The following is an 18,889-nucleotide window of genomic DNA, read 5'->3' as shown; positions in this document are numbered from 1 at the left end:
TTTAACCCAGCACTAGTCAACATGCATCTGACTCTCTCCAAAATAGTTCGATTAAACCTTTCAGTCAAACCATTTTGTTGTGGAGTACCTGCAGTAGTTATGTGCATTGCAATACTAGAGGCAGCATAACAACTATTGAACGTCTCATTGCAAAATTTAAGCCCGTTATCGGTTCTCAACCTCTTGACCTTTCTGTTATTTTGATTTTTGACCAGAGTCTTCCAACTTTTGAAATTCTCAAAAGTTTCATCCTTAGTCATCTGGATGAATACCCATACTTTTCTGGAATAATCATCTATTGTGGATAGAAAATACATCGCTCCTGAATATGATGGACACCTTGCAGGCCCCCAAAGATCATCATGGATGTAATCAAGGAATCCATGTGTTCTTTGTTTGCCTTTATTGAACTTCATTCTGCAAGATTTTCCAAGTACACATGGTTCACAAAACTTCAGCTTTTCGACTTTGTCTCCACCAAGCAGATTTTGTTTTCCTAATTCGACCAGACCCCTTTCACTGACATGGCCCAATCTCATGTGCCAAATTTCTGTCTTCGACAAAGGTTTCGTGGATGCAACATTTGTCGAACGACTTACAACTTCAGCCTCAAGGGTATACAAGCCTTGTTTCTTCATGCCTCTCAAGACTTCCTTCGACCTCTTCATGACTCTTAGGATAATTTTCTCTCCTTAGAAAACATGTCCTTTCTTGTCGAATTCACTAAGAGAAATTAAATTTCTCTTTAAATCAAGAACATACCTGACTTTAGTCAAAAACCTTATCGACTCATCATGGAGCTTGAATCTCACAGATCCAACACATGCAATCTTGCAAGCTTTGTTGTTTCCCAGCAATACAGATTCACCATCTTGATCACATGATTCCTCAAACAAGTCTTTGTTTGGAGTCATGTGCCAAGTGCAAGCTGAATCCATAATCCACCCCTTACTCAAGTCACTACTTGAAACCACAAGAACATTAAATGATTCAAAATCATCTAGAACAATGACTATGTTGCCATTATCCTTACTTCCATGCTCTTTCAGGAGTTCAGGGCACACCTTTCTTGTGTGACCCTCTTTCTTACAATGATAACATCGAATACCAGATGCTTCGCCACTGTAAAACTTCTGCTGACTTTTTCCCTTGTTCTTGTCGAACTTACCCTCCTTTTGCAAAACTTTTCCCTTAACGGTCAAACCTTCACCAACAGTCAAAGTGTTATGCTCCTTTCATTCGTTCAAGTCCTTAAAATACATAGCTGATTGAACTTCTTCAAAGGTCAGGGACTCCTTTCCACACAAGAGAGTTTCTTTGAAATGAGCATGTGTTCGAGGCATAGTGCTTGATCTTCATCATCAATCTTCACATCAATATTTTCAAGATCAAGAATCAGCTTGTTGAACATATCCAACTGCTCAGCCAACACTTTGTCTTCAATCATCTTGAATGAATACAAAACCTACTTAAGGTAGAGTCAATTTACCAGTGATTTGGTCATGTACAAATTTTCAAGTTTCATCCATAACCCTGATGTTGTCATCTCCTTTGATATTTTTCGGAGAACCTTATCACTAAGGCTCAACAAAATTGTGTTGTAGGCTTTCTCTATCGTGGCCGTTTTTTCTTTTTCTGTTAACGCAACGTCAATAGCCGCCGCTCTCTTTAACGTTTCCAAACAACCCTGCTAAACCAATAGGGCTTTCATCTTCAAGCACCACAGACCAAAATCATTTACTCTGGTCAACTTTTCAATCTCATACTTTGTTGAAGGCATCTTCTCGACGCTCACCGCACCAATTTGTTGTGAAAATGATGCCAAGAACAGAGTATACTAGATTTTTTCCGGCAAGAAACCCACAAGGGTAAGAAAAAGTAGGGGAGCAATAAGAACAACAAGGAATTGGTTATAACCGCTATTATTTACCTTCTCTTTAAATCAAAACCACATGTGTTACAAAAATAACAAATAACTCTCTCACCCTAAATTAGGATTTGTAGTATGCAATGATGAGAGACTAGTATGCTATTTATAATAAATCTAACATACTAAACTAATGGGCTTTTTCACAAATACCCATTGCAAGCCAACTTAGGGTACAAGTTAACTTAGACAATTGAACATACTATAACACACTTCGACTATACAGTATGTAGGTCTTCGACACATTCTCTGTCGAAACTAGAAGCTACTCTTCGACCCACTAGAATTCGATCCAATTCTCACAGATCAAAATCAAAGTAATCAACATCTAATCACTTAATCAATGTGTATTTCATTAATATTGAAGCAACTAAGACAAACAACTTTGTAAAGATTATGAACCAATTGAACTTCATCCGCTTCTTCATATAGGAGAAGAATATCATCCATTCATGAACTTGGGGACCATACTATATGAGGAAGAAGAAAGGAAGATCTTGACCTGATTAAAGAATAATGCAGACTGATTTTTTTAAACAATATGAAACTGTCATAATATAAGAGAGAATAATAAGCTATAAGCTAGTAAACAAGTCAACCATTAAGCATGTGTCCAAGAGAAAGCGAAGAATAGGATAAGAGGAATGAAAGTAAATGGAAGAAAAAGTTCACCACCTAAGAAAAATCGACTTCACCGGAGATATAAAATACCATCACAGTTAGCCAATGTAATAATGGTAAAAAACGCAAGAGAGAAATGACGGATGTGCGTCAATTTCTCTGGCATCAACGATGGATGGCCAAAAGATCCATATAAGTACTATCATTGACTCATAGTTTAGTTGGCTCGGTGGGAGAGAGATAGTGAATCTAAGTGTGGATCAAGACTAGTGATGTGGGTGACTCACACTTGTTGAAAAAATTATTACATTAGACGCTCCTTTCACAACCTTCATGACAAACACCTACAATTATAACTACAAGATCATATTCATTCGGCCTTAAGAACCTCGTTACAACATACCAACAACTATTGGACATGGCCTTCAAAGATCAGATATGAAGAAAGCAGGAAAATTAAAGTTTATATAGACCACATGGAATATAGTAAGGTTGTAGCCACGACGGGACTCTAGAGGAGATATTAAGTTCAATAAAAAAAGTACTTATTCCTGAAAGCCACAAACATAAACAACACAATGCAAAACAAATTTCTTCCTTATTATGCTTTCCTAGTCAATGATATGATGAAATAAACAGTCTGCATATTCTCCTTGGACATTTGATCTACCACGATTTCGTGATATCGTTGAAAAACATCATCAATGCTACCTTCACCAAAATGACTAACTAGCAAAGGTTTAAACACTTCCCTTATAGTTTGCGCAACATTATATCCACTGTCATGTAATGATTCACCAGAATTATTTAAATCTACTTCTGAAAACTCGACATGATTGATGGCAAACGATCCTTCCTTAAGAATAATCGACCTCACTTCATTTAGAGATGGATAATAGTTTGGAATATTGAAAATATTCAATTTATCTTCTTCAATAATTCCCTATATAGCATACAACAAAATAATTAACAGTCATATTCATAATTTAATGATTTTGCATGCGCAGAGTAGCATTTGAACTCAAAATCTCTAATTAAACTAGAAGAATGATAATATTTTTCTATTTATGAGACATTTATATACCTTTAAGACCAAGTGATTAAGATTCGTGGCCAAAAGATCCAAAAGGTCGCAACTCTCCTTACTATATGGATCATCGCCTCGTCTTCCTAAAATTGGCAGAACCATGCGACCTCCTTCAACTATTTCCTCGGTGCGACACTTGATAAAAACTCAGAAGTCTCTTTCAAATTGCTCATAATAAGCCTTAATAATATTCGAATGACTCGTTTCATTGATGTAAATGGCACCCTTACTATTTCCAATACCTTCAAGAACCTTAGATAGCCAATGAACACTGTAAGAAGAATGGAAGAAATGCAAACTCCGATCAGGAAAAACTCTACCGTAGAAAGAATCAGGTACTCCAAAGAAATAGCAACAATCTATTTTAGTTTTTGTTTCATCTCGTAGCTTCTCTTTGAAGTTATCGAGGACCTAAAGATGCTGTTGAAGTCATTTCCTGCAAGATCATTCAAATATACTTTGTATTCCGGAGACGAATGGTTCAATTTCTTGCAAAGGTTTTCCGTAGCGAGGATAACTTCTGATACCACAGATAAAGTGTTTGGTCCACAAGAACAACCTAAATCTGCAATGGCAAGGCTTCTTGGAGTTGGAAGTGTGTTGGAGTATAGGCTAGTTATGGCCTCCTCTCTTATAAGCTTTGTAGACGAAATCACATTTCCCTATAGTAAAATAAATAAAATATTAATCAAACATATATGTGTGACCAATGTTTTAAATAACATGTTATCCATACATCATATTATACACCTACATCCAATTCACTGTTCACAAATACCGTGACAATAACATGAAGAGTGAATAATGACATGAATAATAACGTGAACAGTAGTCGTGAACAGTAGTCGTGAATAATAATATGAATTGTATGAATAGTGATAACACAAAATTGATTAATTGAGTGTCAAAATTTGGTTAATATAGTTTATTGTTTGGTTAATAACAACTCAGATATTAAAAATAATTTTAGTAGGAAAACCAAGTTGGTTAATGGCGTATAAAACGTTGGTTGATAAAATGATGAAATTGATTAATAAACGTCTGAAAATTAAAAATAATTAAGTAGTAAAATAAAGTTTGTTAATGAAGTGTAAAATATTGGTTAATGTATTGATGAAGTTGGTTAATAAGCACTGAGATATTAAAAATAATTTTTAGTAGTAAAATAAAGTTGATTAATGAAAGATAGAATATTGATTAATGAAGTGATGATATTGATTAATCATATAGTTTTTATATCAGTCTTCTTTAATCCAAAAAAAAATTAAAATAAATATTTTTTAATAAATATACTGTTCATCGTATTGATAAACACTAAATACGGTATAGTGTATATTTTGAATATAAGAATAAGATTTTTCTTTAAATAACTATGGCGATCACATACAAACTTTCACATCTTTAAATAACTGTCGCGGTCGCACACACACTTTCGCAATTTTGATAGCAAAGATATTGGAATACATGCCTGAAAAATAATTGAGTTGTTTGCATAACTTTCTTCACCATCACCTCCCTTCATGTGCATTCCTTGTGCTACTTCCATTCTTATTACTTTCTCAATCTTTTGATTGTATGTTGAAAAAGAGGCTATGAAACAAGACATATATAGAAAGATATTTGAATAACGGCTAAACTAGAAAACAACACATACCAATTATGGCCTACCATTGTTGAAAGTGGACTTCATCTATTATTTTTGTTTAATATATGAATTTTGGTCAAATATTACTTCATTATATAGATAAATTATTCCGAATCTATTTTTTATGTATATATTTTTGTGTCAGCAAAATTATTATATACTTATAATGTTAAGGTTTTCAGTATTAGGACGCATGTATTCGTAGAAATCAGAGACACTTTTGTTTATTTTTTGCCTATGTAATATTAGTCCAAGGAAGGATGAAATTCTCCCATTACGGTTTAGTCGATATTGACTTGAAATTATTGATTTACTCATTTCAATTTTAAATAAATTAATAAAATATCCGTTCATAACGGGAGACATATATATTAGCAATCAACTATCTATCGATTATAATTAAATAAGTATCAATTTTTTTAATTATTCTTTATTGTTCCACTAACTTACACTATCTTACGAGCATATAAGTAATCAATAAATGAATTCTTTTTAAATATATATTTTAGCGGCGATGTCGACGCCCTGATAGAGATGTGTGCCACCATGGACAAATTACGCAGCCATAACCAGATGTTGGAAGAAGACGTCCACAACATCAAATAGTGTCAACAAGATTCCAACCTCGCAGAGGAGACGGAATTGTTGGACCCCTAACCACTCTCAAAGTATATATGGGGGGCACCTATCCCATAAGGTTTCACACCTCCCTCCCCAGCCAAGTTTGATGGATATAATGATCCTTTCGAGCATGTTGCCTCCATCAATACACAGATGGTCATCATAGGAGCATTTGACCCTCTGAAATAAAAATTGCTATCTGGCACTTACAGGGACCCTTAGATAATATATGAGTCTACTTCGTGTTTCCATTAGAGTCGTCCCGCCAAACCAATAAATGTGTGTGGGAATGTTCCAAAATGGACTTAAGACGAGGACACTTTAATTAGTCCCTCAGCTAGAAGTTGGTGTTGTCACAGGAAGAAGTAGTCACCAAAGTTGAGTGCTAAATAGTGAGGAAAGCAACATCGAAAAGAAGGCATGTGACGTCAAGGAGCTTGTTCCAACATTGGGAGAGACAATCTCCTTCTTAGAGAAAGATGTATTTGACATCCACCCGCATAAAGGTGGTCTCATGCTCATTACTGTTAAATGCAAAGACTATGAGATTAAGAGAGTTCTCGTCGGCCAAGGGAGTTCCGTAAACATGTTATATTGAAAGTAAATTTGAAAGACTTTGCCTCAACCCAGAATACCTAAAGCACTTCATAGGATCACTGGTTGGATTCTCATGGGAACATGTATAAGTAAAAGGATACATCACCTTAAGGATCACCTTTGGATAAGAAGATCAAGCTAAGGAAATAAGAGTTAGGTATTATAGTTATTGATTCACCCGCTTCATATAATATGATTATAGGGAGACACCTTTAATCGGTTGGGTGCCGTCTTGTCTACTCTGTATTTATGCATGAAGTACATGTTCCCTAATGGGCGAGTAGGGATTATCAAAAGAGATTAGGATATTGCCAAAAAATGTTCCGCAGAAAGCTTCGGGTTAAAGAGGATCTTCGCTCAAGGCAGGAGGCCAAAAAGATAAGCTTCGAAATAAAGCCACCGTAGGAAATCCACAAAGGTGGGGAAACCTCTTCCCCAACATTTGAGGACATTGAAGGCTAAAAATTCAAGAGATATCCCTCCTGAAGACGTCAGCATAGTTGCCATTTGTTTATCTTTAATGTTGTTGGATTTTTTTATTTTTTATGGGAGAGTATTAAACCTCTACCAATTGTAAAGAACAAGTTTCTTTATAGGGTGCATTTTTTTCCCTTTTTCGCACTTATAAGAGACAAGGGTTTTTAATGAGGCCCCTCACTTTTCATTGTGTTAAAGTTCTTATATTTTGCTATACATTTCTTTGCAGGAAACTTAAGAGTGCAAAAGAAGATTTCCCAAGAAGACAACAATATCGTTGGATCCTTAAGTGAGATCCTTGTCGCCCAATGAGGCGACCAAATTTCTAGATCCTTAAGTGAGATCCTTGTTGCCCATGAGGCAATCACTCGATGGATCCTTAAGTGGGATCCTTGCTGCCCATGAGGAGATCACTCGTTGAATCCTTAAGTGGGGTCCATGTAGCCCATGAGGCGATCAAGTTCTGGATCGTTAAGTGGGATCCTTGTCTCCCTTGAGGAAACCACTCATTGGATCCTTAAGTGGGATCCTTTCCGCCCATAAGGTGATCACTCGTTGGATCCTTACGTGGGATCCTTGCCACCTTAGGAAGTGATTAACTGCTAGATCCTTAAGTGGGATTCTTGCCGCCAATGAAGTGATCACTTACGGGATCCTTAAGTGGGATTCTTTTCACCCATGAGGAAATCATTTGTTGGATCCTTAAGTGGGATCCTATCTGCCCATGAGGCGATCAATCCTTAGATCCTTAATTAAGATTTCAGCCGCCCATGAGGGGATTAATCGTTGGATCCTTAATTGAGATCTTTGTCGCCTTTAAGCAAAGTTTAAAAACAAGGATATAGCGATAAAAAAAGTTAATAAAAAAGGCATCCCAAAGGGATCCTTAAAATCGTATCCATGGTTTCCTTTTGGAGGGACCCTTGGTTGGGATCTATTCCCCTAAAGTTTAAGTTCTCTGGTTTGTTTTCTAATTTCATTCAATCAAATGAGCTTATGGGAATGACCAATCTAGTGGATAACTGGGAACTGGTTTGGGATCTCAAGTAGGGGAAACTCTTCTTTTTAGACAGTCTGTGTATTAAAATCTTTGGTCTATGCTTCGAGGTGTTATTTTCTCATAGGATAAAGATAAGTGGATTTACAAGTATACAAGAGAGGTCTCTTTCTCTGTTACCTCTACTTATCATTTCCAGTTTGGTGGTTCTTTACCATCTCTTACAGTTGAGAATTCGGCCCTTTCTCTTATTTGGGTTAGTTGGGTTCTCCATAAAGTGTTGTTCTTCTTCTAACATATATTTCAAGATAGATTTCCTTCTAGAGAGAACATGTCTAAGAGAGGGGGGATCACTGATCCTAGTGAGATTTCTTGTCCTTCTTTTTTGAGATTCAATTTAGTCGATTTCCAATCTTTTTGTTTGTGAGTTAGCCATGTCTGTATGGTAAAGGATCTTCCACCGGTTGGGTTAGTAGGTTTTTTTTTCCTAGTGACCATAGGCCACAATTTAAGTATTTTTTCTTTAGTTGGTAAGGTCAAGTCTAGGGATAGTTTTATTATGATATGGCACGTTGTAGTCTAGACAATTTTGAGAGCCCATAATGATATCATCTTTAAGAGGTTACAAAATTTGTGAAAGAGGTGGAAAGGAAGAATATTTTTTGGATTGAAAATGGTTTCTAGGTAGATTAGGTGTGAACTTATGCATTTACTTAGAATGACTTATTAACCATATCATTTACCTTAACCAGTAGCAAATTGGGTGTTTGCCTTAATTTGAGGTAGGTAATAATATATGATTTTGTAGTTCTCTTAGTGGGTTCTAATTTGTTGATGGTGGTTTCGGTAAGTTTGAGCTCTAACCTGAACTTTTAGGGGTTGGTCTTTAGCTGCTTGGGCGTTTTTCCTTGCCTGTTGTGTTTAGTTTGTTGTTTTGTTGGTTGTAGTGTTTTTTTGTTGTTGAATTTTTTTAATTTATATATTTGGTAGTCCTTTCATATTATATATATATATATATATATATATATATATATATATATATATATATATATATATATATATATATATATATATATATATATATATATATATATATATATATATATATATATATATATATATATATATATACTACATTTTATAACAAAATTTATACCTCAACCAACCTACATCCTAAATATAATCCTTAAACACATCACATTTTAAATTTTAAGAAAAAAAACAAATATCATCTATTTCCTCAATTGTGAAAAACAACTTGAAAAAATGGATAGAAAATAACAAATTTTACACCTCAACCAACCTACATCCTAAGTATAATCTTTAAAAACATCACATTTTAAATTTAAGAAGAAAAAAAACAAATATCATCTATTTCCTCAATTATGAAAAACAACTTGAAAAAATGGATAGAAAAAATGGGAAACAAATATTTATACTTTAACATTATTTGTATTTTAGTGATTATATATCACTTATTATATTAATATTATTTCCATTAGAAAAAGTTAGATATACTAATTAGATACTAATTAATTATTTTAAATTATAATTAAATGGTTAACATGAACGTATTAATATAAATTTAACATGAACCATGGGGTTGAGAATCATGACCATTTTCTTTTTGTCCTTTCTATGAAACATATTGTAAGTTACTATAGTTTGACACTCATTCTATCGTAAAGAAGATCATAACCACCATTTAAGATTATGTTCCTCAGTTGCATCTATTTCCGATTTTCGAATGGAATAAAACCAAAAGTGATAAAGATAAATGATATGAAAAATATTGATTGCCATAATATACTATCACATTTTTTATCACTCTACTTTTACTTGAAGCGAATTTTATATTTCACATTAAAGCTTTTTATCTTCGCGAGTCATTTATTTAAAAAAAAAAAAAGTTTAGGAACTAAAACTTAATAAGTCTTATTTCAAGTGCCAAAAAACTCTTTTAACCCATAAAATAATTAGCATAACATAAGATTGATTTATTTCATTCTGGAATTTAAATTCAGAATTTTTGAACATAATTGTGTATTCTAGAAATAGTAATCAGCCTTCTATCATGCTAAAGTTAGAGAAATGATATTTAAACACGAAACTTTAACATAAAATTCAACTACAAATTATTTGGCTAATGCAATATTGTCAACGCAATACAGTTGATGATTATTAAACATAAAAAAGATTTTTCAGTTTACTAACCATATGCTCAACATAATTAATTATAATTTTGAACAACATTAACCACAATAAAAAATGATTAAAAGGTATATGTATATAGTTGAATACTTGAAGATCATGATAATAACATTCTAACTCATGATTAGTTATGTTCAATTGATAGGGAATGTAAAAGTAAGATGGAACGCTCTGATGATTAGTGAATATAGGAAATATCGCAGGCCCTAATCCAACCTATAATGTTTTCAATCAGGCAAAGCTAATACAAATTTAAAATGAATTTGGCATTCATTCTGTTATTTGAGTAGGACTCAGCTCTTCCCTTAAAGCTTCGACTTTGATTTTTTAGATCTTCTAGATTCCTTAGCCCAATCAGGAGGAGTTATTTTGTATTCTTGGACTGGCTCCGACTTCGAGCTTTCACCTTCGCCTAGAATGTCCTTAGAGAACGCATCTGGATTGGCTTTGATGCAGCTCTGCAGAGCAACAAATGGACTTACGCAGTCCGAGCCCTACAAAAATTGGAGCAATAGCACATTTCAACACTTGATTAGAATATAGAAATTCAATACCTGAAAATATAATATTTTAAGAACCATAGAACAAAAACAATCTAGAACTGTTTGGTTATCACAATTTATTATGTTATTTGTATTCTAGTTTACCAGCACCAGATAACCTCCACCATAACTACTTAGCATCAACTGCTGCTGAATGCTCTCTAGTCTACCAGTCTGCACCCTTCTATTTCTAAACATGTTACCATAACAATTTTCCAAAGAAGTTTTACTGTTTTCCCATCTCTGAAATCGTTTTTCATATTAATATTACCAAATAGATAATTTTTGTTCCCAAAAGAAGTTTCTCAATTATTTATAAAACAGTTTTCAAAAAGAAAAAAGTAAAAAACTCAAGCAAACAGGCCTCTCTGTTGCAAAGATCTAAGAGACCAAACAAAGTGTAATCAAGCTCGGTCTGCAGTTGTGAATCGTAATTGAGACCGCTTCGTCAAAAAATGTATATCTTAAAAACTGCAATTGTGGTTGAACCAACAGTATTCAGTGTTGTCGATGGCAGATGGAGATCCATGGCAGAGAGCCAAAATCCCGTCATACCGGCTGCATTATGGCACCGTCATAGTGGATTATGACGGAAAAACCCGCAATATCGGCAGATATTTACCATTGCAACGACTCCAAAGACTTCCATTGATATCTGCTATGGCGCCGCCATGACAGATATCCGATAACACTGACAGTATTTGACAATAATTTTCTGTAGTATCATGAACCACAGTGCAAATTTCATTTAAAACCTAGAATGTAACCAATAGTTCAAGAAACACTAAACTACAAACAAAGTGTCCACCAACGCCGTTACAATTCAATGATCTTGACTCACATCAAATTAAATATGTTAGGTTTCCATCAACTAACAGCCAAATCAGTTTCAGATCACACTTGTTATGTACTGTACTTAGCTCATCTTCCAGTAAACAAAACCTCAAACTCTAGGTAATAAAGAAAACTAATTTAACTTTAAGAATAAAGCAAAGTATGAAGTAAAACGTTACCACACACCTTTTCTTCAGAAGTACTCTTGAGAAAACAAAGAAACGCCTTTGAGAATTGACCCCCACAAGCGCCACTTCTTAGGTCAGCAATACAAGGGCATTCAAGAGCTTTCTGAGCCATTTCCTCAACATTCTGAAAAAAATTCAAAAAAATTCCAAATTTTCATCAAATTGTTCATCCACCCAAACTAGCTAAGTTGATATCTTTATATTAAAAAGAAGCCAAACAAACCGCAGTGTTTTGATTTCCATATGCAGCAGCTTCTGAAACAAAACAAAATCAAATTGAAATTGAAATTTCAGCTAGACATTAACACAAACATGTTATGCGCGTGAGCAATGAAACTTGAAAAAAGGATCAAGAGAACAAGAAATGGCAAAACCAACCTGCGATTACAGATTCCAGAGAAGGGGAATTGGAATTTGAACTCGAATCCACTGTGGTTGTGGTGAGTGGTTGTGCTTCAGCGCTTTCAGCTTGACCCATCTTTCTGGTTCTTGTTTCTGTTAAACAATCAAGATTTAAAGATCAAAATTCAATTTCTTCGTTAATACTTTTTTCTTCTTTCGAGCCAATTTCTTCTACTTATAGCTAAGACCCTTAAAACCCCTTTGTCAAAGTCAAAATACAACACTAAAACCCTTTATTTCTGTTTTAGGTACTAGTTACTTTCTCGTCAAATTATGCGACATAATTATTATATTCTTTAATTTGTGTGCAAAAAACTCAAAACGACACTTATTTTAGAACGAAACGAGTAATTTTGTATGAGAAATAGAAATTATGTATAAATTTACACTAGTGTCCTTCATTAATTGTATAGAAAAGAGAAATTATGAGATTTGAAAAAACGAAAAGTAATCATCGGGATATTAGAAAAATAGTCATTAATATTGTATTCGAATTATAAAGTGATTTATAATTTGGGACAAATTTTTTTTACAAAGAAAATTATAATTTGGGACAGATGAAGTATAAAATATAAAATCTTTTCCATAATACATTTTCCTTTATAATTAGAAATTGAGGACTACAGAAGAATTCTTAAAGGCAGCCCATGGATTTTCATAAATTTGTGGTTCATTTTACAAGATTGGGATGGTGTCAAACCCCTGTCTTACATGGAATTATCCACATATAGGGCAGGAGAGGATCTATATTCGGGTTGGATTTGGTTCCTCTCCTGTGGATTATCTCATGTTTTGGTTCTGCTTCAATCTCAGCCATTAATCTCTCTTTTTTCTCTCTCTTCAAAATTGATTTGTTTTGTTTATTTAGTTTTCATGGTTTTTCACCCATTGGATCAACAACATGAGGGATGGCAGCATATATAGGGCCAGAGAGGATCTATATTCAGGTTCAAATATGGGGTATCCCAATTAATGGAAAACCTTTCAAATGGGAATAAAGATTTGTGAAAAAATAGAATAAGTGATTGAAGCAAGCCTTTATGAGATGGAGGACAGGAACAGCATGATCAATGTCGGAATCAAAATCAGTGTTGTGAAACCTATAAAACTTGGATTGTATATGAGTAGCACAACTAATGGAGTTAACTGGATTGGTTTTCGCTACCAAAGACTACCAATGTTATGCTTCAGCTGTGGCACCATTTGTAGTGCTTTTTGTGGCACTTATTGTGTTTTTATGTAAATTCCGTTGAATAATCACTTGTCCAATGTGTAAATACGTTTAATTTGTTTATACTCATGTTTTGGGGTATTTGTTCTCAACTCTATCAACCTTCATTTTTTGGTAGAGGGAGGCTTAGAAACATCAAATGGGGTTGCATCTTGATGATCGCAAGTCGAATTTCTCATTGATTGGTGTTGACAAACCAAGAAATGTTTGGTTCCTCTTCTTTTCTTCTCTTTGTATTCTTCATTTTTTGGTTATGTTTGTATATTTAATTTGAACATATGTATATGTATTGATCATGGTGTTGTATAATATATGCTTTACAAATCAATTTTGTGCTTTCCTTGATCTTTTTGCATTTATGTTTGGATTTGTGTTGTTGTAGAGATAGACCTCGCAAATCTTGATTAGGGAAGGAAATCTATTAGTTTCTAGATTCTAGAGATAGATTTAGAGCTAATAATCATGTGGGTATCGGAGCTTAATGCTTCCGTGTTGTTTGAGTCGGTTGAGAGATCGTTGACAAGAGTAATATGGTTGCTCTCTCAGCTCAGTGTTGCAGAGATGGGCATTGTCGTGAGCGATATGTGATGATTTTGAGGAGTATTGTATGTTTGAGTGCGACTTATCAATATGTTTAAGTTTGATTTAAGTTTGTTATGAGTATTGTATTTTGAATGTATTCTTTCTTGTTCATATGTTTAATTCCCACATTTACTTTTTACCAATTCAATCCAAACTAATAACTGTGGACACCGTTGAATGGCAGTTCAATATCACTAATATGTGTGGACACGATAAATTTTCGGATAAATACTTTCAAAACTTTTGTTGCTTGCCGCTTTACCGCTTTAATATTGGCCACAATGAAGAACACTGTCAAAATACTACAATCCCCAAACAGTGCTAATAATGTTAACATTTTTGGGCTGTGGGTGAAAACTAATCAAGATGGCAGAAGGATCATTCAAAACTCAGAGAAACAACTCATTAGAAATCCTAAGAAAAACATAGTTGAGATACTTAAGATTTTCACGATGGCGATGAAGAATACATAAGGATGGTAACAACAACCCCTTTATTTATATTAGTGGTTAAGAAAAAAAACAGGAAAAATAAATTAAAAATAGAGAGCCCAACTAAATGGATCAGTCTAATTTAAAGCTAAGAAGCCCAATACATAAAAGAAGTTAAGAAGCCCAATACATAAAAGACAAAAATAGCTATAGTTTAACAACGATGATAAACTCAAGAGTATTCATATTTGTTCATCAAGAGTCAAATTTAAAATATAATTATAAATCAAATCAAAACAAGAATATAGTTTCTAGGAATCATTTTTAAGTGTTATACTAGTTAAACATTTGGTCAATGGGTGAATTTGTACATCTCGTAAAATTTATAAGCTTAGGAATTCCAATGCAAGGGTGCTTGATTATCTCAAATTTTAAGTAAAATCTATTTTGAATTTGAGCGTTAAAGACAACCATTTACATCCAAAAATAAATAAATAAATAAATAAATAAATAAAGCAAAAAAATCAAGCTTGAAGGTCTCTTATTCAAAGTTTAAAATATCTCTTTTAAAGTTTATTTTTAACTTCACACTCTTGGATTGGCATCAAAACATTTGTCTTGGAACCTAAAAAATTATATATATATATATATATATATATATATATATATATATATATATATATATATATATATATATATATATATATATATATATATAACACTTAAAAAATTCTTGTTGGTTGATAAGTAACTAGAGAATAAAATGAATTTAAAGATGAAAGGAAAAAATTAATTAAAAATACACTATCATACAATATAATAAAGCAAAATGAGATTTTTGGCAATTTTGACAAGTGTCACAATTATAGAGATCTTACTATTTTTATTATTTCTATATTAGGAAATCTTACTGTTAATTTAATAATTCAATTTTTTATAAAATTATTATATATTCACTTTGGTCTTATCATTATTATTTATAATTAATTATGAGCTTATTTAATTTATAAATTTTTATAATAATTATGGACCATTTATTTTCCCAAAAATTGTTTCACGCTTCCAATATGATAAACTTTTACGGCTAAATCAATTCAGTTTTCCATTTCCAACCATTTCCATGCCTTTGATATTTTCTTTACACATTAATCAAAATATTCATTGATTCAAACAATATTCGATGGCTTTTGAATTTTTCTCATACATTAAAATACAAACTTTTTGTATTCTAACATATTCCTATATAAATCTTAGAGAGTCCTAATCCATTTCAGAGCCATTTTTATAATACATATTGGTTTTTTTTCAAAGTTCATAAACTTTTAAAGTTTTTGAATAACAGAGGTAAAACTTGATTCTTGATTATTTCTGCGTTTTAGAGATCTAAGTATGCTGAGTTTTTTTTCTGAAAATTCTGAGTAGGTTGTCTCTCTTTTTCTCTCTGTTTCACATCTGCCGAAGGGTTATGCTGTGGAATTCGTCGCCGCCTGCAACACTCTTTGTCGGTCTGTTTTCTTTTTCTTTGCCATGATTTGATTTTGGTTACAGTTTGAGTGGAACCTGGGAGATTAATTGTGTCTTTTTTGGTGACTAGAATTTGCGGTGCTGACTTCGTTATTGATCAGAGTTTGTGGTGCCGGTGCTGCGGTGGCCAGGTGGTTTCGCAATCGGGTGAAATTGAAAAGGTTTTGGTTGGGCAATTGTTAGTAGATATTGATTTTCTGAATCATGTCTAATTTATTGTAGATATACCTCCTTCTTATTACATTTATCATTTCAATTTTTAGACTAATTTTAGTATTAAAATCTTGATTATTATTATTATAATTATTATCAATAATAATAATAATTATAATTATTTAATGTTTATTATTATTAATTTTTATTTTTATTTTTATTATGTTTCAAAAAATCTAATTAAACAATAATTTTTTATCATTTTTCGTGTGTCATAACAACTGTAAAAAAATTATTTACTTTGTATTAAATTGAAATAAATCTTTGTATCTTATCTTTTTACTTTGTTTATTTCAATATTATCCTTTTCTTTATATTCTAAGTTTGTTTTTATTTCTATTGACTATTACATAGAAATTTAGTTTGACTGACATTTTTATCATTTTATACCTATAACCTAGGTATAAATTTAGAGCGATAATTAAACAATTAATTAAATTTAATATTATTTTGAGAATTTGAAATTTGTTTAACATAAATTTTACTTGCATCAAAAGTAAATTTTATCTTATTAAAAAATGTATAAAATAATATATAATAATTTGTATCTATAAACTTTATATATTTGTGATATTTATTTATAAATAATATATGTAATATATTAACTATAATTACAAACACTATTAAAGTGTAACAAATTATATTAAAATATTAGTTTATAAAAAAAGTTTGTATTTTTTAAATAAAATGTTAATATTTATTCTAAATTTTTTAAAAATATTTGATTAATATACAAATTTATTACTATAAAATTTGATACGGTAAAATATGGACAGTTTATATTCTCTTACTATATTTAATAAAGATCAATAAATTAATTTGATATATTTTATTATATTCAAATTTTTATCTCCAAATATCATAAGAGTCATTTTTCATTTGTGTTAGTAAATCATTTTAGAGACGAATGTAGTTTGACATTTTTGTTTTTGTTTTAGTGAATGAGATGATATAATTTTATTACATAAAATATATAATATTTTATATTATTATTGAATAGATTCATATTAAAACGGGTTTTAGCTTATAACTAAAATACAATTTAATATTTATGATATATTTAAATTTAGTATTAGAAATATGTACATTGAAATTACACATAATTATATACCTATGCAAATTATATTTATACTAAAAATTGCTATAAATATTAATTTTAGACATGAGACAATTATGATGTATGAAAAACACAACTTTCTCATGAAAAACACAGATTTGTCATTCTTTTTTTTCAATTTATTTTATTACATATTAAATAAAAGATCTATTTTATACATTTTTTACGGATCGATACTACTTAAAATAAACATGCCCTAGAGACTGAGACTACTTAATTTTTATTATTTAATTTATTTTTCTACTAAAATAGATAATACATACGGGCTGAGACTACTTAATTTGTATATCTAATTTTATTGAATTAACACAATTTCCCTTTAAAAATTAATAAAATAATTCTACACTATACAATTAATTCATATTTGGATCACAAGCACGAACTGACATATTTTTATTTATTATTTTTAATAGTGTATTTTTATCTATATTTTTTAATCATTACTTTAACATAATTATTTACTATTTATAATAACAATGCGCGACCCGCCGTCCTCCAAATAGATTTGATGTTTCTTTATCTTTTGATTTCCTTCTTCGACAAGCTTTCCCAGTATCAATACATATTTATTAAACTCTTTTATGTAATTTAAAGATTTATACTATAGTTTTAATTATTATTTAATTGATAATACTCATATTTAATTTTATGGGAGACATTTAAAATATTAATTAATTAATTCAATTATATAAACGAGAATAAGTTACAAATATTTTTATAAACATGAAAAAGTTAACTGTTGATACAATTATTATTATAAACTGTAATAAGTTATAAATATTTTTATAAAACGGGAAAAATCGGTTGATGATACAATTATTTTTATAAACGGAAATAAGTTACAAATATTTTTATAAACGGAAAAAGTCAACCATTGATACAATTATTTAACGAGTTAATTTTTTTTAAAACTTACACACATTATTAATAAATTAGAAATGCCCAAATTATTTTATAATTTACAAAAAAAAATTAGTTAAGTAAACTTTTTTATGTATATTATTAATAACAATGATATTTTATATATACAATAGTAATTTAACTATAAGTAAAATTTATAAATTATAAATGTTTTTAAAATGAGGTATTTTACTTAGAAAATATTTAACCCGTGCCTCGCACGGGTCTAAGTACTAGTATAAGTTAAAAGAAAAGATGAAGAAGGGACGCACGCATAGCTTGCTTACTATTAAATATTTGAAAAATATATTATTATAATTTTAGCATCAAACAAATAATGTTAATTAATACTCCTATAGTAAGTCATTTACATATAAGATTGCTTTTCAAATTCATCGATTTTTACGACAGAGATAAGCCAAGGGAAACTACAGCAGTAAGTTCCACGAAGGGTTCATGTATGTGCAAATCACCACGTTAATGATTTCTATTTTCGAGAAAGTGTTTGGTTTGTTTCTTCACAAGGGTTGTTTAAAGATTTTATGAGTTTGTCTTCTTGTGATTTATCATTATTTAAAAATAAATGCTTAAGATCAAGGTCATCAGTGTACATGCTAGTAGAAGAATAGAATTGAACAGAGTGAAATAAATGAAGGGATATGGAAAGAAGATTCCATCTTATCGTTTAAACATGAGACTTTCACAAAAGAGAAATGCCAACAAAATTATATATATGACACCT

The 18,889-nt window shown here is 31.3% G+C and overlaps 1 protein-coding gene and 1 pseudogene across 1 annotated transcript; both read right to left on the bottom strand.

Moving 5' to 3' along the window:
- Nucleotides 1-3,111: 3,111 nt before the first annotated feature.
- On the bottom strand, nt 3,112-5,181 carry LOC131627646 (salicylate carboxymethyltransferase-like; annotated as a pseudogene).
- A 5,060-nt stretch (nt 5,182-10,241) lies between these two features.
- On the bottom strand, nt 10,242-12,371 carry LOC131627644 (mitochondrial intermembrane space import and assembly protein 40 homolog). The gene is made up of 4 exons (XM_058898483.1): nt 12,126-12,371; nt 11,971-12,002; nt 11,746-11,871; nt 10,242-10,677 (listed from the first exon to the last, which is right to left on the bottom strand). The coding sequence occupies exons 1-4, from the start codon at nt 12,223-12,225 to the stop codon at nt 10,489-10,491; spliced, it is 447 nt and encodes a 148-aa protein (XP_058754466.1). The 5' UTR covers nt 12,226-12,371; the 3' UTR covers nt 10,242-10,488.
- Nucleotides 12,372-18,889: the final 6,518 nt, after the last annotated feature.

This window comes from Vicia villosa, unplaced genomic scaffold, assembly GCF_029867415.1.
Source record: "Vicia villosa cultivar HV-30 ecotype Madison, WI unplaced genomic scaffold, Vvil1.0 ctg.000393F_1_1, whole genome shotgun sequence".
Classification (NCBI taxonomy): domain Eukaryota; kingdom Viridiplantae; phylum Streptophyta; class Magnoliopsida; order Fabales; family Fabaceae; genus Vicia; species Vicia villosa.
Note: the sequence above shows the minus strand (reverse complement) of the source record. Positions and strands in the feature narration are given on the sequence as shown.